Source organism: Cucurbita maxima, unplaced genomic scaffold, assembly GCF_002738345.1.
Source record: "Cucurbita maxima cultivar Rimu unplaced genomic scaffold, Cmax_1.0 Cma_Scf00014, whole genome shotgun sequence".
Taxonomy (NCBI): Eukaryota; Viridiplantae; Streptophyta; class Magnoliopsida; order Cucurbitales; family Cucurbitaceae; genus Cucurbita; species Cucurbita maxima.
Genome location: NW_019272030.1, coordinates 1,993,180 through 2,014,387, shown reverse-complemented (window position 1 = coordinate 2,014,387; position 21,208 = coordinate 1,993,180). Strand labels below are relative to the sequence as shown.

The following is a 21,208-nucleotide window of genomic DNA, read 5'->3' as shown; positions in this document are numbered from 1 at the left end:
ATCAAAAATAAGTAAAAAAAAAAAAAAAAAAAAAAAAAAAAAAAACAGAGTGGACCCTGACCCGGACCCAATGGTAGCGGAAGCTCGTCAGTTGAGTCACGTGAGCGGGATAAAACAAAATTAAGCAACTTATGCAAACGTAAAAGCCACGCGCCACGCTTCCAAGCATTCACACGCTTGAGACTATTATGATAGATTTTTTTTAATTTTTTATACAATAAATTATTTTAAATTAGAAGCGAATCGAGTCAATGATGGAGATTGTATTTTTCTTTTTCATCTTTAATATATAACAACTAGCTTCGAAGGGGTGGATTGTATAATATCAAAGTCAGACATTAAGTTCTGTGTTAACAAAGAGGCTGGCCCCAATGGAAGTGAATCGTGAGATCCCGCATTGGTTTGAGAGGGAAACAAACCATTCTTTATAAGGCGCGTGGAAACATTTCCTACTACGTTTTAAAACTTTGAAGAGAAACTCATAAGAAAAGTCTAGATAAAATAATATTTATTAGTGGTAAACTTGACAATTTAGATAGATAGATATATATAAAATCTGTAAAATAATCATAAATTGTTGTTCTCTTTTTTGTCCCTGTCTCATTCTTTGCACCGTTCTTAAGGATAATTGACCGTATAAACTTATCATATTTGTCATTTTATTAAAAGCATATATATTATTTTCATTTATTATTATTTTCTTCCAAATGTTCCAAATGTTATTTAATAATTATAAATATTTCATATCAACTAAACAGTATTATCTATTAAATTTACTGTTTTTACAATATTATTACAGTTTTAAACGCAGTAAAATTCAAGCATCGATAAATATTAGATTAAAGTAAATTTGATAATTTAATAAATTTTAATAAGATGTAAAACGTGCAGAGGAAGTGTTCTCCTCACATTAATTGGTTTATTGACGTTGCGTCTTTGGCTGGACTTGGAAAAATGAGCCTTTGACGTTACAAAAATACCCACAAAAAAGTTATTGCATTTAATTTAAATTTTAATAAAATAATTAACTATAATTATTAAGAAATTTATTTTTTTTATTATTATTTAATTGAATGAATTAGTAAACAATTGATATTAAGCAGTATATATCAAGTTACCTTAAATGAAATTAATGTTTATTTATAAACATTTGAAATAAAAGGTTATTATTAATTTTAAAATAATAAATTTTAACCATTTTAAAATATAGTAAATCTTAATTAAATATTTAAAAATAAACCAATAAATATTTTAAAAGTTAATTGAGTAAAAATTTTATAATCCAATAATTTGTTCAAAGCGGACTAACACGAATCTTACAATAGAATAATTGTTCAAATAATTTTAAACCAGTGTTATTGACTGCGTTCTATTTTTTCATATATTATTATTATATTGAATTATTAAAATTTTAGCATTAAATTAATCAACTAAAATAAACTTCAAAAGAAAATAATGAAATAAGAATAATAAGAATAGAGAGAATAAGTTATGCTTCATTTTGTGTATATATCATAATTACTCACATAAATAACTTTATATATATATATATGGTTCATACTTCCAACTCGTCCATAATAAAGAAAAATTTTCTGTCATAAATTTTTGCTCTGATTCTTATAAAAATAAATGGAAATTTTTGTGGGAATGAAAATTGGAATGGGAGATGGAGACGTGATGAAGTTTGACATCTCTATGGGTTCAATTTTTTTTTTTTTTTTTTATATATATAAAATTAAAATAATAATTTTTTAAAAGTTAAAATTATTTTGGATCAAGAATCTAATAATAACTTATAATTCAAGCATAACAGTTGACTTGGACAAAATAAGCTACACAAAAAAACATTAGCTAATTAATCAATGTCTGTATTTGAATTAATTGTTTATTTATAAATTCATGTGGCATAATAAATGCTAAATACAGTTTCTTCTTAAAATATTAATAAAAATAAAATATGGAGTTTAAATTGCTTAAAATAGTCACTCTAAAAATATAATTTCAAATTCATTTTTATTATTTAATATTTGTGTAAATGATATAAAATATTTGAATAATAAAAGAAATTAATATTCAAAATAAAATATATAAAAAGAAAATAAATTGGGGACAAAAAAGCCTTAATTATAATAATTTATAAATTAAATTAAAATATAAATAGATGAAATGTGAAAGATAAAATAAATTAATGAAAATTACCATTGTTCATTTGATTTTAAAATTTTTCTAATATATTTTAATGTTCGTATTTAAGTAAGTCTTCTAAATCTCTTTAATTATAAAATAGGTTTAATATATAAATTATTCTAAAAAAAAGTATCATTGGGCCTAACAGTATTCCTACGTGGCCCAATTTATTTAGGCCCAAATTAGTTCGATGGTCCATTTTCACAAACCGAGACCACCGGTTCGGTTATGGGTTTAGAAGAAAAAACCCGAAAAAATCAGATAATTTTAAGAATTAATTAGAAAATAAGAAAACAAGAAAGCTGGAGAAGCCAGAAGTTGGAGTGAAGCCCAAGCCATCAATAGCTATACTATAAACCAGTGCGTCGCTCGTTTCCCGCATTCTTCTCTGCGATTCAACTCCCTCTTCTCTCAGGTTGGGATTTAATCTTTTCTTCAAAAGTTCAGTTCATTTTGTATCTGTGATTGTTTACGATTAGGGTTTTGGATTGGGATTGTGTTTTCTTTGATTTTGATTTCGGTACGAACATTTCCGATCGCTCTGGCTGACAATTATTTTCCTTCCTTTTCTCATGTCACAAAGATTCTTATAATTTGATCGGGGAAAGCTTGAGTTTCGGACCAGATGTCGGTGCGTTTCTCTTCTTATCATTACTGCGTTTTTTTTCCTGGAAGTATTAGCTAGTGTTTAGTTCATGCGTTTTAATGATGGAATATCATTGTAGATCTTTGAGTATAATGGAAGTGCTGTTGTTGCGATGGTGGGGAAGAATTGCTTTGCCATTGCTAGTGATCGTAGGCTTGGTGTTCAACTGCAGACTATTGCCACGGATTTCCAGAAAATTTACAGGATTCATGATAAGCTGTTTCTCGGCCTTTCGGGCCTTGGTACCGATGCTCAGACAATGTATGTTTTCTGTGGTTGAATCGTTTTTTTTGGTTTAATTTTCCATTTCTTAATTCTATCTGTCTGCCCTTGAAATGAAGGTATCAACGGCTTGTCTATCAGCACAAACTGTACCAACTTCGAGAAGAGAGGGACATGAAGCCGGAGACATTTGCTAGCCTGGTCTCAGCTCGTCTTTATGAGAAAAGGTTGGACACCTACTTAGTTTTTATTTTCTCCTTTTCAGCGGTTTTAATCATGCATATTCTCTATGTTTCGGCCTTGACTAGAAAACATGGGCGAGATTTCTTTAGGATTTTCATAGCTTCTTTTGTGTGTGTTTTCTGCCTACCAATGTGATTCTTTTCTGTTGGTGGAAGATTGTAAGCTGATTTGATAGAGATGTTTCGTTGCACTAAGAGCCACTTGAGAGTTTATGACATGTGAACCTTCGATGCAGTACAGTACAGATATGCAGTCGAACCATGTTATGGAATTGATATATGTTAAACTGATATGCAAGATATTTTATACTTTATTTAAAATAGGGTTACAAGTTGAATTGCTGTATAGTTGAAATGTGGATAAACTACAGAACTGTATTGGATTAAGTTTCTCCGTCTCAAGATAATTTTTATTCTCTCTCCTAGCTTTCGGAGGAAACATAAACTGTTGTGGGATAATCACAATTGGTAGAGTTAACCTTTCCTCTCATTCGTTTGTAAGTTAGCTTTTATTGCATGACATGAATATACCAAAAGCTTAAGTACTATTTCCAAGATTCAAATGCTTGAAATCTGGTCTTCTCAATTTTAATGAATGGTCCTCGGTACCACACTAAACTATTGTCTCAATTACGCTCTTGGTAGAACTGGCCATGATGAAGTCGTGTTATAATTGGATTGGAAAGTAGCCTTAGTTGGTAATCCATGGATATAAATGTGCAAGGGTTGAGTTTATAATTTTTTTTTGTAAGAGGTTGAGTTTTGTAACTGTTATTTGGCCTTTTTTAGCTCGGATAAAAAAATAATGTATCGATTTTCTTATTTGTAGGTTTGGTCCATACTTCTGCCAGCCTGTAATTGCTGGATTGAGTGATGAAGACAAACCCTTCATTTGCACGATGGATTGCATTGGGGCTAAGTGAGTTCTCTCTTTTTTTCTTTCTTTGTCTATTCCCAACTTCTTTATTTTGTTGGATTTGAATTTCTGCTTAAATCATTTATATGGCTTTCTTCATTTTTGTTTGAAATGTGCATCAAACTTGAAGTTGCATCCTCTGCAACACGTTGTAATGAAATCTGATTCTTGTGACAAACATTTTCTAGATTTAGGACAATTAATGCAAAACTAATACGTTGTCAAATTCATTGTCCCAGAGAGCTTGCTAAGGATTTTGTTGTTTCCGGCACTGCATCAGAGTCCCTTTATGGTGCTTGTGAGGCGATGTTTAAACCTGACATGGTATGTTGGTATAATCCATTTGCATATGCTTTGTATTTGTCACTGGGATTCTAAATTTCTTTGCGTTGAGAAAGAAATTGATTTCAGTTGCCTGTTCGCTTATTCTTTTCGATTTAACAATCTACCATCTCCATAGAGTGTTAGTGTTTTGGGTCAGGTCAATTTGCTGACCAGATGGATACTGACAGTTGAATGTAAGATATCTAAAATAACTTGTTATCCCGTTCAGTTCAGTGCTGGAATCATAGAAGAAGGATGAAGTGTATACCCATAAAAGGTGGTAGAGAAATTAGTGCATGTCTGTGGTAGAGGGAAAGAGAATAGTAAAGTGAAGTATAAAAGAAATAATAATTCAATTAGAAACGTTCACCAATCACTATCTTTCCTGTTGGAGTTGGAATATCAGACATAATCATTGAACAAAGGGATCGATAAATCTCATGGATTGAATTGTTACAAAAGAGGACGAAAAATGAAGATAACCAATGGACTGATGAACGCATGAAGTGATGTAAAAATCTGACTATTGAGGTTTCTGAAGAGGAGATGGCCAACATGACGACTTCTCTTAGTAAGAGTGATTGAAGATTAAGACACATATGTAGAAGTGGCGCTGTGGTCTTGACAGTTGAAAATATTGAAAACTTAAACCGACCAACTTATGGGTTTTGTTTTTTTTATAGATCTGGAAAAACCAAAATTAAGTTAACCAACAGACCTTTCTTTAAATTAACTTACAATTTTTGTTACGGTCAGCTTCCTTAGTTCATTGGGTGTGTCTTTGCGCCCTTAATTATCCAGTTGTGAGGTATTGGTTCTGAAAAGCAAATCCAAGTCTTGCTGTTTTGGATTTGTAATTGAACATCTCTTGTTAGAATGAATAGCCACTCTAGTTTCTTTTACTTGATTGTGCCAAGAGCTCCGCATGATGTTCTAAATTTTCCTCTTGATAGACAGCCTAAAATATTCTTGTTGGGTTAAAAAAGAACCCGCCTTAATTTTTTTGTGAAATCTTAACCATATAGTTAACTCTGTCGAATCAATTTTGTAATGGCCAGGAACCAGAGGAATTATTTGAAACCATCTCTCAAGCGCTGCTGTCTTCTGTTGATCGGGACTGTTTGAGTGGATGGGGAGGTCATGTCTATGTTGTGTAAGCCACTTATTCTTAATTCTCGATTTTTAATGGTTGATTATCTCTCTGGATAGCATATTGGTGTGTGTGTGTGTGTTTTTCTGAGAAGTGGTTTGTTGTGAATTGTGATTATTATGGTTCACGTTACCTTGGATGAAATAATAGTACTTGTAACAGAATATTACCTTAATACACCGTTTCTTATAAAAGAAAAATAGTAGTAATAATATTGATGATAATACTTTTAACAAAACCTGTCGTATGAGGAAATTTGTAGAATTTATTAACTGCTTTAGAGGTATGTTGGTTTCCTATTTTTTAAAATTATGCTTGTGACGAAAAATTATTTACTGTCATATGAGGAAAAATTACCTTTTCTAGTTTTAAAAATTTTGCTTGGGTTTTGAAAACATTTCAGAAAACTATTTTAATTTTTAAAAACTGAACCAAAAGCAAAGTAAGTAACAAACAGACCTTACCTCTGTATTTACATTTCCAATCTTTATGATGTGTTTGCATGTAATTTTCAAATGCACCTCTACTGGTTTATGCTCTATCGTTTGTTATTTTCTCTGGTTAAGAATTTAAACCATTATGGTGTAGCCAAAATAATAATAAAACAATAATCTAAGCTGTGGTGGTTGCCCCTGATAATTGGATCAACATTCCAAAAGTATCTTTTTACATCTACTGAATTTTTAGGAACAACGGCCCTTCACAATGGTAAGATATTGGCCACTTTGAGTATAAGCTCTCATGGTTTTGCTTTTAGTTTTCCCAAAAGACCTCGTACCAATCTAGATAGTGTTCTCCCTTTGATCTTCTACTTATATTGCTAATATGGGACTCCAACATTTCATTCTTCTACCTTTTTCCTGTCCTCCCTTGTATATTTGTGATTCAAATTATCTAATAATGTATCTTTGTTGCAGTACACCAACTGAAGTAAAAGAACGAATTTTGAAGGGACGCATGGATTGATCTTTCTTCTGATGTTTGAAAGATGACGTGTTTCATGATTACTTCCAATTAGGCTGCAGCCCAGGGCAACAGAGTTCGTGAGTGAAATGCAATAGACTTACATGCTAGGCTGGAACTTGTAATGTGCTCTATATATATTTGGCATGGAGTTGGCTTTATCTAGAACACACATGAGACAATTTTTATGAAACGAAATGTGCCTTTTGGTTCCAAAAATGATCAATTTAGATTCCAAAATTTCCATTATTATATTGTTTTATCCATCTCTTGAATCAGTTGTGCGGCCTCCGTTGTGAATAGGAGGTTTTCAGCGAAGCGAGGCCGTCGTGGAACCGCCAATAGGCAAGGTAAGAAATGGCTGTTAAATAATATTGCTTGTAAGATACAGCTTTCCATTCCTTTGCACAAAACCTGCCTTCTCTGCCAAGAAAACTTATGGCCCCTAGAATATTGAAATGACCATGAGAGTTGGTTTCTACTTGCCTTCTATGGAAGTTGTCTCGCAATGAAGTAACCAGCATTTTATCCAACCTCATATATCCTACTCCATGGCTCCTGTTCTCAAAGATTTTTATCCTTTGTAATGGGAGAGCAAGAGGATAAGCAGCAGCTCCCCCAAAGGATTTCCCTTGGTTATGTGGAACAAGTGAACTCAGATTTGATCATGGCCTTGGCAATGCAGCAGCAGGAGCATGAGATGGCCTATACGACGCTTGGGACCATCGAAAGTGATAGCGACGAAGACGAAAGGTCTGATTCCAATAGCAACAATGGTCTCGACACCAATGCCTCCTTGCAAAGCCAATTTCTTGCAGATAATGAGGAGACTACTGATGAAAACGAAGATATGGACGAAGATGACGAGGAGGGATTTGAGGATTTTGATTTCGATGAACTAACCTATGAAGAGTTGATTGCATTAGGGGAATTCATTGGAGAAGAAAAGAGAGGGTTACCGTCGAACGAAATACCTTCATGCTTGCACTCGAGCAAGTTTCGAAGCATCGAAAATACAAGTGGTATAGATCGGTGTGTGATTTGCCAAGTTGAATATGAGGATGGTGAAGAATTGGCTGCCCTTCCTTGTGAGCATCCTTACCATTCAGACTGTATAGTAAAATGGGTTCAAACCAAAAGGGTTTGTCCAATATGTGGCACAGAAGTTTCATCCCCCAAGGCTTCTAAAAATGCATAATCTCTCACAAAACTGTGATATTTCAAATGGCAAAAGGGGAAGGGTCAAATAAATGTTCTTATACTAAAATCTTATAAATTCGTCCTCAATAACTATAGTTTAGTGAAACTCCAACGTATTCATCTAGGTTCCGAATAAAAGTGGTCGATCTTAGGCACAAAGTCTAAGACATATAGTTATGATTATTACCAAACAGTTCTTAGGCACCGTGCTAAGTCTAGGACACATGGGTAGACAAGAAATAATAACACTTTTAAGCGATCCGCAATTACCTATTGATCTAATCTATTTTGAGCATAATTTTTTTCATGATCTCTTATGAATGGAAAACACGGTCGTGTCGTTTCAATATTATGCTCAAACATATGGATAATTTAATGTAAGAAGATAAGGCATGGTTGAATAGAGAAATGAGAAAGATGGGGTCGAGATAGACTTGAGAGAAGTCACAGCGGCGCCGCCCTTAGAGTAAGGTTTGGGGGTTTAGGGTTTAGTGGAAGAAACAAAGCGGAGAGTGCAATTAACTTGGACAGAATTTAAGAGAGAGGAAAAGTGAAAGACATGGGTGCGGTGTGGACCATATGCTTGTCTGCTCTGGAACACAACTGGATGTCGATCGAACCGCTACCTTCGTAACACCCAAGTTTGAGCTTTTCACATTACTTTTATTTTAAAGGATAAATTAATATAAAAAAAACAAATACTTTCAAATTTTATATTTTTATTTCATTTGAAAGGATAAATTAATTAAAAAATACTTTCCAATTTTATATTTTATCTTAAAAAGAATATATTTAAACCTTTAATGTTAATTTTTTAGCAAACTTATGGTTTATTTCAAAAACTTTTAAATTTTAAAAAAACTCCAACTAAAAAAGTCTTGCAATAATATATTTAAAAAATACTCACAAAATTTTAATAGAAAAAAAAATAATAAATAAATTATTATCGTCAATATATAGAATAAAACTGTTTATTGATGTTTCATAAAGAAATTAACTTAATACAAATTATTCTATGAACTCGTTGTTTGAGATCTAAACCAACGGAAACCGTGAATCGTTGTTTTTATTTTGTGGGAGTTTAGAATCATGGAATTTAACTTGTTCGGTGAAAATAAAATGTTAAATCACAACCTATTTTAAGGACTTTTAAATTCATTGACCAAAACGGACATTTGTGATTCCCAACACATGTGGCAAACAACTCGGACTTAATCCTCGTGTATGGTCTTTCGATGTGATTGATGTGATGACTAGTTTTAGCACCAAATAATGATTCTTCAAGCTTTTAGTGAAAATAGACCATTTTAAGAACGGAGTCCAATCAATTGTTGACGAAACTTAAGCTTATCATAATCAACTTGTATCACGATCTTAGAAGTTATTAAAAAAGAAAGAAAAAAAACTCTAAAAATTCATTTTATTTTATTTTATTTGAAATATAGTCCAAAAATGTTATTTTAATTCTAATATTTATAGCTTTACTATTTTTAATTCTAATAAAGTTGTGAGGGCTGATTGACAACTTTGGGCATGCGTAGATATAAATAAATTATAAATAAATAAAATAAAATAATTTAAAAAAAAAACATTTTTTTTTTACTCATAAGCGTGTGGCAGAAATAGTGCAAATAAAATAATTTTAGTTGCTTTCCAAAGCTTTTATTTATTGATTTATTTATTTAAGAAAATGACAGATAAAAAAAAAAGCAGTCAAGATGCATGCATTTACATGCATAATTTTATTTTTGTGTCCTTTTTTTTTATTTTATTTTTATTATTATTATTATTTAATTTTATCATTTCTTATACCTTCCAAACGTCCCGTCTTTTTCGTTCATAGAGATGTCGACTGGATAGAACAGGAACGAGGAGGGCTATTCTTGTCTTTTCCTACCTTTTTTTTTTAAAATAAATAATATATATATAGTGGATACAAACACACTTTTTTAATAAAAAAAATTAAACTATTATTTAATAATTTTTATCATCAGTTTTTAATTTTATTAAATTGTACCGTAAATGTAAATAAATGTTATAAATTTTAACGCATATTTTGCATTGCAATTTGTAGGATTTAAATAAATATAATATTAGCGTTATTTTTCAAATTACAAAAATAAAAATAATATTTAAAAAATTTGATAAAATTTGGAATATAATTCAAGTTGACTATATTGTTAGATGGGAAGAATATAGGCTTTCATAATATTCATAAAAACTAAATGGAGAATATTTCTATTATTATTGGAGATGGAATTAAAAAGGTAGTCTTTCATAAACGTGTTTTAAAATAGTGAGGCTAACGACGATCTTAACGAGCAAAAACGGATAATATTTGTTAACAATGGACTTTGAGCGTTACAAATGGTATTAAAGTCAAACGCAAGACATTATGTCATCAAGAACATTGGGCTCCCAAAGGGAGTGAATAGTTAGATTCCATATCGATTAGAGTGAGAGACAACATTAAGCTCTCGGGGGTGAATTGTTAGATTTCACGACTATAAATTCCCAAGAGGTGGATTATTAGATCCCACATCGATTAAAGAGAGAAACGAAACGTTTTCATATTTAATAGATCAAAACAAACAATATCTATTAATAGTGAGTTTGAATTATTACCGCTGGTATGCATTATAAAATTAGGTTAGGATTCCAAGTAGTTTCAAAATGGGGCGGCGCCACCATTGAAATTCATGCACACGGTTATCCTTTTCACCCAACAAATCAACTTAATTAAACACACGTATTTCTCGAAAAAAACAAATATAAATATATATATATATATTTTTTTTTTTTAAGAAAAAAAAAGATAAAAACGAAAAAAGCTTGAACACACATAGACCATCAACGCTTAAAAAGACATCTTGCGGGGTCCACCGAGTCTGTTGACTTTATAACCATATTCCTATACGACAAAAAGGTTACTTAGGAAACAAGTTAGACACGTGTAATTAAGTTAGAGTTAAAATATCCAAATATTTATTTTAGATTGTTCTTATTCTTGTTTATAAAATTTATTTATATAACAAACATTATTTTAAAAAATATTCATAAATTTTAAAAATAATATTAATATCTTTAAAACTTTTTATATTAAAAAATATTAAAGTTCTATGTTATTAGGATTCTGGCAAAAATAAAGGTATTTTTTAACTTTTAAAAAAGTTTGAAGTTTTATTTTATTTTTTAACTTTAATGAAAATTTAAAAATTCAAAAGTACTTGTAAAATAAAATATTATTGAATAAAAAAATTAAAAGTATTATTTAAATTTTTAGAAATTTAAGAATATTTAAAAATACCACTTCATAAACATAAGACAATGCATTAAAAAAATTATTCATCGAGTAAATTAATAGATTCCACTTTATTAGTTGCGAGAATTTAATTTGAGAATTTTGTCAAAAGGAATTTTTTTTTTAATTGGTCAAACATTATTAATTACTAATATTTTAAAAAAAAAAAAGATATAGCGATAGAGATGAATGTGAGGTTCGAGGAAAGCCGGGAACACAGTAGAATGACGGCAGAGGGTGATGAAAAATGGGTACGCTGACGTGTACTCCAAATCCACCGTTAAAAAAAGTGGGCTCAATATCCAATAAGCTACAAACGACATTCAACCCCGCGATTTATGGGAATTCCACGGCGATTTTTTAGTCCAACTAATAAAGTATTTCAATTATTATTTCCCATATTCTTCTTCATGGTCCATGGGCGGCTCGAGGTATTAACCGGCCAAATTTTATTCTCAATATTAATTAATTAATTATATATATATATAAATTTATAAACTAAAATTGAAAGGAAAAAAAAACTATGGAAAATTAAAAAATTTAAGAAATGAAATGATTAAATAAAAAGATTCTACAATTTATTTAATTAATGCGAATATTATATATATATATATATATATATATATATTAAAAAAAGAGAGAGAATATCGGCTGATTTTATTTTTTAATTAATAAAAAAATATAGATCACGCAAATTTTCTCTTGGTTGTGTGAGGCGAGTGATGGAATCTGCAGTGTTCTGTTGGCGCTTTAATCCAAAACAATGTGCGTAAGCGATGACAAAATCACCTGCATGCGTGTCCATTGGCCACGCATGCACTTCACGTCCTCATCCGCCACGTGTTTAAGGCGGCGCTTGTTTTCTCTCGTCGACAATCAAATGCATTATATACCACGTGTTTTTCCCCTTCTCTACGCCACGTGTCCCTCTCCCGACTTCTATAAATAGCCATCCCATCCTTTGTTTCCATGTTTGAACCGCCGACGAAGCTCATAACATTCACTCGAGACAAATAATTAACCGGACACCGGAGAAATCAGAGAGATTTTTTAGAGAATCAGAAAATGACGGCCGAGTTGCCTCAGTTGCCGCCCGGTTTCCGGTTCCATCCGACCGACGAGGAGCTGGTTATGCACTATCTCTGCCGGAGATGTGCGTCGCAGCCGATTGCCGTTCCGATCATCGCTGAGATCGATCTCTATAAATTCAATCCTTGGGAACTTCCAGGTAACTGACTCGAAAATTTGGATGAGAAATTTACTCCGATCTTGATTCTTACCGTCGATTCATTTCTCCGGTTCGGTTTTACAGAACTGGCTTTGCACGGAGAGAAAGAGTGGTATTTCTTTTCTCCTAGAGACCGGAAATACCCGAACGGTTCGCGACCGAACCGAGCTGCCGGTTCGGGTTATTGGAAGGCGACTGGAGCCGACAAGCCGGTCGGACAACCCAAACCGGTTGGAATCAAGAAGGCGTTGGTGTTCTACGCCGGAAAAGCACCGAGAGGGGAGAAAACCAACTGGATTATGCACGAGTACCGGCTCGCCGGCGTGGACCGGTCGGCTCGCAACAAGAGCAGTCTTCGGGTAATTTTCGTCGAACAAATTTTGAGGGTTTTTTTTTTCTCTATTAAAAAAAAAAATCTGAATCAACGGTTGTGATTTTTCAGCTTGACGATTGGGTTCTTTGCCGGATTTACAACAAGAAAGGCGTAATCGAGAAGCGACATCCGATCGCCGTCAATCAAATCACGGACGGCTTCGAAGAGGAAGACAAGAAGCCGACGATTCTCGCCAATCAGTACGGCGGCGATGCGTTCATGCCGGCAGCGACGGAGGCGCCGGCGTCGGTGAGCGATTACATACATTTCGAGACATCGGATTCAATACCGCGATTGAACACGGATTCGAGCTGTTCGGAGCATGTGGTGTCGCCGGAGTTCACGACAAGCGAAGTTCAGAGCGAGCCAAAATGGAAGGAAATGGAAAATGCCTTTAATTTTCGATATAATTACATTGATACCTCACTGGACCATGAATTCGCAACGCAGTTTCAGAGCGGGAATCAGATGTCGCCGCTACAGGATATGTTCATGTACCTGCAGAAACCCTTTTGAATTACCGCCGTCTGATTCTCATTTTTCAACATCCATCATAAAGTCGTTCTTTGAATCTTAGAACTCACTGACAGTCGTTGATGTTCGCTCAATCCGACGGTCGCACGAGACTGGAGTCTGTGAGTGCGCCACGTATAGAGGAGAAAAATATAGAATACGGGGACAGACAGACTGGAGATATTTATTGTAGAAAGGGGGGTCGATTGTGGGGTCCACTTGTGGATTTAGATCGGACGGGCGACGTTTAATCTGACATTGCTCGTTACAATTGGCTGTATAATACACCATATATAAATGAAATATGGCTGTGTAGTCCACCAAGTTCACATTTAATTTCTTTCCATTTACCATATTAAAATCTTGAATTAAATTATGGAGATTTTTTTTTTCATTTTTATTCATAAATTAGACAATTTTTTCAATTAAATGCCACAAAAATAGGCGGAAAAAAAATCACTTTAAGTTCATCTTAAATTTTGTTTTTTAACCTTAAATTTAAATAATTTTAAGAATATAAAAGCTTGCAAAACATAAATAATCATTAATTAATACATCTTTCTTATAACTGTACAACGTTTGGTATAGTTTCAAAATACACGTTTTTAGTGTTGACGTTTTCAGATTAATAGTAAATAATTAATTTTAATTAATATATACTTCTTATCGTTTAAATTACACGTTTTTAGTGTTGATGATCTCAAATTATGATTTATAAAATTCAAGATCTCAAATTTCAGAATTCAAACCTCTTAAATGTCAATAATTGCTGCAAAACAGAGAACCTTGAGATAATAATAATTCATAAAATATAAAAAGCAAAAAAGTTACCTATAAGAACGTGCTCCGAATAAGTCGCGGAAAATCTCTGTGAGGAAAAAGTTCCCTTTATTAGTTAAACAAAGTCTGAAGACGGAGTATAAGATCTCAAATTGGTTGGAGACTGGAACAAAACGTTCTTTATAAGAATGTAAAAATTTCTCCCTAAATAGACGTATTTTAAAACTTTGAGGGGAAGCTTAGAAGGAAAGGCTCAAAGAGGACAATATCTACTAGTCGTAGATTTGGACTGTTACACAAAGATTATATACCGCATCCTCAACAAGCTCAAAGAAGACAATATCTACTAGTTATAGACTTAGAATGTTACGAAGATTATATACCACATCACCAACTTTTTTCCTTTACTTCCCCACCCCACGCCCCACGCCCCACCCGACCCCATCTTTAGTAGAAGGCGTTATCCAACCAACTGATCCATGCTTATCTAGAAGAATACAATTCTTTCTTATTTTCAATGAAAGTCAAATAAACAATCGCCAACCCACAAGGAGAAGAAAAAAGTATTTTATAGCTCAATAATGCAACAAACAAATTCAGCACGCATGAGGTGGTTGTGGACAAACTACTGTTAAAGATAAAGCATGTGCCGAAATATTGGAAGTGAACCAGTCCAACAAGATCAAATAAATGCTTTAAATGTTATCTAACCTTTTCTTCAAGACTTTCAAAGCTCCAAATATTACATTTCCTTCCCATACAAAGAACATCAATGTCAGCATTTACTTTTAGCACCAAAAGCTGGAAGTCAAATGAAGAACATGTTCACATTCTCTACAGTTCATACCTAATCCATGCACACGAGCGTGACAGATGGTTGGTGAACAAAATGCCCTAACACGTTACAAAATCTCGCTTCACGAAAACTACTGTGCAGCAGCGATAAGTGCAGATCTAGCTCGGGTAAAAGATGAGATGAGCGATCCGAGTTGTAACTTGTCATTGCATCCGAAACTCATCCTGTACCTACAAATAGCACCCACTCAAACCGGTTAATTCAGTAACAGATTAAAAAACATAACACACATACAATTGATCAAGTTAAGAAATCTCATGGGTGCAAAAATGGACTTCCGTTGCTTATTTCCTTCTTCATTGTAACAGCTCAAACCCACCGGTAGTAGATATTGTTCTCTTTGAGCTTTTCTTTTCGAGCTTCCCTTCAAAGTTTTTAAAACGCGTCTGGAGAGGCCCAAAAGGGCAAGCCCAAAGAAGACAATATCTGCTAATAGTAGGCTTAGATTGTTACATTCATACTCGTTAAAAAGAAGTCATGACAAGTCATTATCTCCAGGTCTTTGAAAGCTTTAAAATCTAATATATTCCATTGATAAGTGGGATAAATTCATTGTACAGTTGGGTGAGGTTACAGCTTACAAACAATGCAAGTATATGCTAATTAGCCAAGTCATTTTCAACTAATGAGATCATTGATTCATGTTCAAAGCTTTGTTAGAAATAATTCTATGTGTTAGGCCCAGAAGTTGACCATGCTTTTTCAAACTGAAAAGATAAGATCAGAAGATAACACCAAATCATATGATAGAATGTCCTTCATGTTTATCCATAAAGAAACTGCAGCATAATTCTATGATAGTGCACGTAAAGGGAATACAGCTGGAGAAGTGTTTTCAGCTTGAGAAAGAATGTTTTAGAAGTTGGATAGGAAACTAAGATTCCCTTGTCCTTTTCTACTTATAGTCAAAATCCTCGTTTAACTTACTAAGCTCTTCCTTATCCAAATGATGATGATAATAATAATAAACCAAAATTTTTAAACCTTCTGGTTTACTTATTGTCGAATATATGCGTATGTTGAACATCGACATCAAAAAGTCGAGTACTTTTCAATGTTTGTTCAAGTTGACGACGGTGTCCATTATTTTGCAGATCATATATATTTTAATATAATAAAATAATAAAATTTAACGAGGAATTATATGAGTAGAAAGATGGATGCATACTCTATGTCAGCCAGATCATTAACCAACTGAACTCTGACATCCGATGGCATCTTGATCTTGAAAACAAACCTATACATAAATTGAGCAGAGAGGAAAGTCAAGCACAAATCATCACTTAGAAATGATACAAAATAAGAAAAAGCACTCACAGAGTGACTTCTCTCACTATATCAACCAAAGCCAATCCTTTTCTGGTCTTTATTTCATATATTCCTGTAAACGAGATAGGTAGAAATAAATAAAACTGGAAAAACACATCAAAATAAATGGAAAGCTCCAAAGAAAACCAATTACGCTTAAAACTGTCAGAAAATGGTTCATTCAGCAGCCAAAAGGATATTTGATCTATGTCTTTAGGCAATGGATTTCCTGTGCAGAGATAGACAGCTTCTTCGGTAATATGCTGGGAAGCCATATGTGTTGACTACGTAAAAAAGACACAATTTCGAAAAAGTCAACAGGTTCACAAAGTAACAACTAATGAATTAAATAACGTGTGTAAATGTCATCTATTGATCTACGAGTTGTAACAGAATGTTGCACGAATGCATTGATTTTAAGGGTACACAATGGTCCAAATTCCAAAACATGCTGATTGCTGTGCAGAGGTTTAAGCCCTTTCTTATTCATAGTTTGATCATTTCTCATAGTACTAACAGAAGAAAAGAACTGCAAATGGTTAGTATATATTTGAATTACTTTCTTCTTTTCTTTGTTGCTGAAATCACAGCTCAATTCTGTGAGACTTCAACACATGAATTATAGAGAATACTAGATAAAGTTAAACCCTTGAAACTTCCTGATATGAACTAAAACCACAGAAAGAAAAAAAAAAAAAAGCATCAAGAAGATGGGATGTAACGGCTCAATCCCACTGCTAGCAGATATTGTTCTCTCTAGGCATTCCCTTTCGGGCTTCTCCGCTTCTTTATAAGGGTGAGCCCACATTGGTTGGAGAGGAGAACGAAACAATCTTTATAAGGGTGTGGAAACCTCTTCCTAACAGACAACGAGGAGGTTGAGCCCCGAAGGGGGGTGGATTGAGGAGTCCCACATCGATTGGAGAAGGGAACGAGTGCCAGCGATGACGTTGGGCTCCAAGAGTGGATTGTGGGATCCCACATCAGTTTGGGAGGAGAACGAAGCATTTTTTATAAGGGTGTGGAAACCTATTCCTAGCAAACGCATTTTTAAAACCTTGAGAGAAAGCCTAAAGAGAACCATATCTGATAGTGGTGGGCGGTGGGCTTGGGTTGTTACATGGGATGACTTGAAGTTTTGGTTAAGCACTTGTAATAGTTATGGATTTTAGTTTTTTTTGGTTGATCACCAAACTTGTGGAGTGATTGATCATTTGATTTGAACTAGCCTTCTTCCACGAGGTATTTGATCATCAACGATAAAGATCTTGCTTCCCTTTGAGTGGTATCCGGTGAGTAAAAAAGTTTTTAATTTAAGAGATGCTAATTTTTATTAGGGTTGCTAAGCAATATCTCTAGGGTTGTCCTTATCACTTGCTCCAAATTTTCAAGTAATGGGTCGTGTGTTCAAGAGGTGCTAGTTTTTACTAGGGTCGCTAAGCCATTACTCTAGGGTTGTCCTTGTCGTTTCCTCCAAATTTTCAAGTAGTGATTAACGTCTATCTCTGCAGTCCATGGACGTTATTAGTTAAGAAGGTAAGGGTGAAAAATAGAGCAGTGAAAAACCACTTTAACAGTGATTGTGTAACAGGATAAGATAACAGTCTTAATCTTTAATAAAGAGGAACAAGTTTCCTACATCTCATATTACGGACATGATGTGTTTTCCATTTATACCATATTTCTAAATTCTAGTAAAATTAAGCCATCACTTAACACTTTATTATGACTTAATATGTCAAATTGAACAAAGCTCAACTAGCATAAGGTGTATACCATCGATCTTAGGTCTGAGGTTCAAACCCTCACACCGCCATATTGAACTGAAAAAAAGAAAAAAAAACAAAACCACCAAAGCCAGAGAACAATACTTAAATAAAAACACTTACCTGCAGAATATTTAAAGCCTTTCTCATATCACCAGTGCAAAGTCGAACAAGGGCAGCTAAGCCACTCTCAGTTACGTCCAACCTGATTACCATTCAGGTATAGAGCATTATACGTATGTTCAAGTGCCATGGCACAGTATAGATTCTAAAAAAATGAGTAAAACAGTTCAATAAACAACGTTCAAAAAATGCATAGAATCCAGCTAACATCACCTCCGAAATCACCCAAGGTTCAATGAATTACATGTTCTTTTTAAAAGTGAAATTTTATGGAAAGCAAAGATAGCATCGACGACAAGTTGGACAGAATGTCCGATAGAAACATAAAGTGTAATAACCATTACATGTCCATTGAACAATAAGGAGTGTAATGAACTCTACTTAAAATTTCCTTGGAAAACGGGTTTTGAAGAGAGACGTTGTGCATTCTACCCCTTCATTTACAAAGCTAAAATGATAGATTGAATAATATATCAGAATATAAAACAAAGGAAAATGCCATTATACATCAATACACCATAGATGCCAAACCATCAAAGACTTCGTATATTCGCTAGTCAGACGAACGTAAACAATAAGAGATTTATGCATGTATTGTATGGGAAACAGGGGAGCCTGCGTACCTCTCAGCCTCAATAACATATCTGAGTCGTTCAGTGACATGAAAGGTATCAAGGGGAGCAAATCGAAAACGGGTACACCTTGATTGTAACGCTGGAATAATCTTGTTGACATGATTACAGATAAGAGCAAACCGTGTATTTTTCGTGTATTTCTCGATTACTGCATGACAACAAATATCACAACAACAGGTTTAGGGAAGGAACGACGGAGAAAGAGATGAGTGTAGCAATATATGAGAGAAACCTCTACGCAAAGCAAACTGTGCATCTTTAGTCATGGCATCTGCCTCGTCCAACAGTACCAATTTTACAGATGCTTTTGCCCTGCAGATTTAGATGGTACAAACTGCATAAAAATGGTGTATTATACATAAATTTTGTTGAGATATGTAGAAGACAATTGGTATCAATAAGCCATCAGCATTGCAATGATAGACCATCATATAATTCAAAATGAAATAGTCTGCTTGCAGCGTGATCAGTTGCCAGATGTATTATACCACACCTGAACCCCTCTAACATACTCCCAATTAAAGAATCCCACCCCCCTAGGGGGCCAGCGTCCTCACCGACACTCGTCCCCTCTCCAATCGATGTAGGATCTCACAATCCCACCCCCTTTGGAGCTCAGCGTCCTCGCTGGCACACCACCCGGTGTCTGGCTCTAATACCATTTGTAACAGTCCAAGCCCACTGCTAGCAGATACTGTCCTCTTTGAGCTTTCCCTTCTAGGCTTCCCCTGAATGTTTTAAAACACATTTGCTAGGGAGAGTTTTCCACAACCTTATAAAGAAGGCTTCGTTCCCCTCTCCAACCGATGTGTGGGATCTCAAATTTATAGTTTAGCCTAACTGCCAAGGAAAGCAAGAGGGAAAGGAAATGATAAATAATTAATCATACCCAAATGAAAAGCTTTGGGTACTTGCAAAATCCTGAATCTGCTGTCTAACAACATCTATCCCTCTATCATCTGATGCATTCAGCTCCAGTATCATGTTGTGGTAGTTTGTTCCATAAAGCTTGCGGGCAACCGCTAGAATGGTTGATGTCTTGCCAGTGCCAGGAGGGCCATACAACAGGAGATGTGGCAGCCTATTCTCACTGGTCAGCTTGTCGACTAGTTAACATTCCACATAAAAGACACAAAACCAAGAGACAACCAAAATAAGAACGTGAAAATTGAAATAACAAAGCATGGGTTATGCAAAATCGAGAAATTAATCGACAAACACATAAATTCCGTATCAAAATTCACTGTGTTAAACTAGTCTTTCAACTACAAGCGAGTCCCTACTTTCAGATTGAGTATGAAATAGAAGTAAAGTAAAGACTAAACCATTGAAAGCCAGAACCCTAATGTGTCGAGCAGTCTATTTTATAGTGTAGAAGTCGTACTGGTGTCTACAATGTCGCGGTGGGCAGCAACATCGGCGAGAGACTTGGGCCGGAACTTCTCGACCCAGGGTATCGCTTTACCGTCGGGTGCGTCTGCAGGACTGGCGACGTTTTTGCCCTCGACTGACTTTTCATCTTCGTTGTTGCCATTATCGTCGTCAATATCCATCACGGCGATTGCTTCCGACATCGATTAGCAATCTCAGAACTGGAACTAGACCAAAATGCTCAGAAATGTGGATTTTCGCTCAGCGTCGTGATGGCTGCGCGATCGGAGCCTTGAGGTGGACCGGCTGTGTTGTTTCCCACTCTTTTCAATTTCTTATTTATTTATTTATAATTATATGAATATGGCGCTAAACAGGTTCTGTGTAACCATTCGTCCCCGGGAAATGGATTTTAAAAACAAAGAAAAAGAAAATAGCATTTAATTATTTGTTCTAAATTTTAGCTAAATTAATAAAAATATTTTTTAATTATCTCAAAAATATTAATTAATATTTTATTAAAGATTTTTAAAAATATAACATTAAAAAATGTTAGATTCAAATGGGACCAATTTTTTAATTATTTTTTATGAGATAAATTTTGGGCCCCACACGTCATTAAATTTTAGCCCAGCCCATGAATCTGGTTATTCGGCCCATATTTAAGCCCACAAAAGTACTGCAGCTTACTGGAAACCCTAATTTATACTTCATCTTCTTCCTTCTTATACTTTGCTACCATTGCCTTCGCGCCCAACCTTACCGCGCCGACTGCTAATCGGCTTCTGCCGTCACGGTGAGTATCTATGCCCCATTGTTCTATACTTCATGCTCGCCTCTTTCTCTCTAGATATTTCATGCTTTCTTTCGAAGGTTTAAGGTTAGAGTATGAGCGTTGTTCGATGTTTCTGTCATTTTTTTTATAGGTTGCATCAGGAACCTTAGAAATCTCCCTCGGGAAGGAACTCTCAACGCGTCTAAATGGGTAAAAGAACATACCGTTTTTTGAGTTTTCCTTAAATCTCTCTCTATTACCTTGTTTTTTTTTTTTTTTTTTTTTTTTTTTTTTTTTTTTTTTTTTTTTTTTTTTTTTTTTTTTTTTTT

The 21,208-nt window shown here is 34.1% G+C and overlaps 5 protein-coding genes across 6 annotated transcripts in view; 4 read left to right on the top strand and 1 right to left on the bottom strand.

Annotated features, from left to right (window-relative positions):
* The first annotated feature begins 2,460 nt into the window (after nt 1–2,460).
* On the top strand, nt 2,461–6,899 carry LOC111489782 (proteasome subunit beta type-3-A). The gene is made up of 8 exons (XM_023138164.1): nt 2,461–2,602; nt 2,771–2,818; nt 2,913–3,094; nt 3,175–3,282; nt 4,127–4,216; nt 4,453–4,537; nt 5,596–5,690; nt 6,605–6,899. Exons 2-8 carry the CDS (start codon nt 2,813–2,815, stop codon nt 6,651–6,653), a joined length of 615 nt encoding a protein of 204 aa, XP_022993932.1. The 5' UTR covers nt 2,461–2,602; nt 2,771–2,812; the 3' UTR covers nt 6,654–6,899.
* A 310-nt stretch (nt 6,900–7,209) lies between these two features.
* On the top strand, nt 7,210–8,036 carry LOC111489783 (E3 ubiquitin ligase BIG BROTHER-related-like). The gene has a single exon (XM_023138165.1). The coding sequence runs from the start codon at nt 7,237–7,239 to the stop codon at nt 7,846–7,848; it is 612 nt and encodes a 203-aa protein (XP_022993933.1). The 5' UTR covers nt 7,210–7,236; the 3' UTR covers nt 7,849–8,036.
* Nucleotides 8,037–12,113: 4,077 nt separating this feature from the next.
* On the top strand, nt 12,114–13,609 carry LOC111489766 (NAC domain-containing protein 2-like). Its single transcript, XM_023138142.1, has 3 exons — nt 12,114–12,379; nt 12,464–12,738; nt 12,822–13,609. Exons 1-3 carry the CDS (start codon nt 12,217–12,219, stop codon nt 13,266–13,268), a joined length of 885 nt encoding a protein of 294 aa, XP_022993910.1. The 5' UTR covers nt 12,114–12,216; the 3' UTR covers nt 13,269–13,609.
* A 1,047-nt stretch (nt 13,610–14,656) lies between these two features.
* Nucleotides 14,657–20,446, bottom strand: LOC111489762 (replication factor C subunit 3-like). Of its 2 annotated transcripts, XR_002719431.1 has the most exons (10): nt 20,118–20,446; nt 19,623–19,839; nt 18,966–19,045; nt 18,722–18,881; nt 18,099–18,180; nt 16,364–16,493; nt 16,219–16,282; nt 16,070–16,138; nt 14,893–15,071; nt 14,657–14,796 (listed from the first exon to the last, which is right to left on the bottom strand). XR_002719431.1 is itself a non-coding variant. In XM_023138136.1 (9 exons), exons 1-9 carry the CDS (start codon nt 20,305–20,307, stop codon nt 14,972–14,974), a joined length of 1,092 nt encoding a protein of 363 aa, XP_022993904.1. In that variant the 5' UTR covers nt 20,308–20,446; the 3' UTR covers nt 14,657–14,971. The 2 variants fall into 2 exon arrangements, 1 of the variants encoding a protein (XP_022993904.1); XM_023138136.1 differs by having other exon boundaries at nt 14,657–15,071.
* A 348-nt stretch (nt 20,447–20,794) lies between these two features.
* Nucleotides 20,795–21,208, top strand: part of LOC111489780 (40S ribosomal protein S8) — a 2,396-nt gene continuing 1,982 nt past the window's right edge. The window contains exons 1-2 of the mRNA XM_023138161.1: nt 20,795–20,900; nt 21,031–21,089. Coding sequence (XP_022993929.1) covers nt 21,086–21,089 — 4 coding nt within the window. The 5' untranslated portion in view covers nt 20,795–20,900; nt 21,031–21,085. The remainder of the gene's footprint in view (nt 20,901–21,030; nt 21,090–21,208) is intronic.

Coding starts and splice junctions, on each gene's coding strand:
- LOC111489782 (XM_023138164.1), top strand. Junction 4,217..4,452: donor ATGGATTGCATTGGGGCTAA/GTGAGTTCTCTC, acceptor TCATTGTCCCAG/AGAGCTTGCTAAGGATTTTG. Junction 4,538..5,595: donor CGATGTTTAAACCTGACATG/GTATGTTGGTAT, acceptor TGTAATGGCCAG/GAACCAGAGGAATTATTTGA.
- LOC111489783 (XM_023138165.1), top strand. CDS start 7,237: ATGGGAGAGCAAGAGGATAAGCAGCAGCTCCCCCAAAGGATTTCCCTT.
- LOC111489766 (XM_023138142.1), top strand. CDS start 12,217: ATGACGGCCGAGTTGCCTCAGTTGCCGCCCGGTTTCCGGTTCCATCCG. Junction 12,380..12,463: donor CAATCCTTGGGAACTTCCAG/GTAACTGACTCG, acceptor TCGGTTTTACAG/AACTGGCTTTGCACGGAGAG. Junction 12,739..12,821: donor GCAACAAGAGCAGTCTTCGG/GTAATTTTCGTC, acceptor GTGATTTTTCAG/CTTGACGATTGGGTTCTTTG.
- LOC111489762 (XM_023138136.1), bottom strand. CDS start 20,307: ATGTCGGAAGCAATCGCCGTGATGGATATTGACGACGATAATGGCAAC. Junction 18,181..18,721: donor TATGTTATTGAGGCTGAGAG/GTACGCAGGCTC, acceptor AATGGTAATCAG/GTTGGACGTAACTGAGAGTG. Junction 15,072..16,069: donor AATGATCTGGCTGACATAGA/GTATGCATCCAT, acceptor TGCTATTTGTAG/GTACAGGATGAGTTTCGGAT.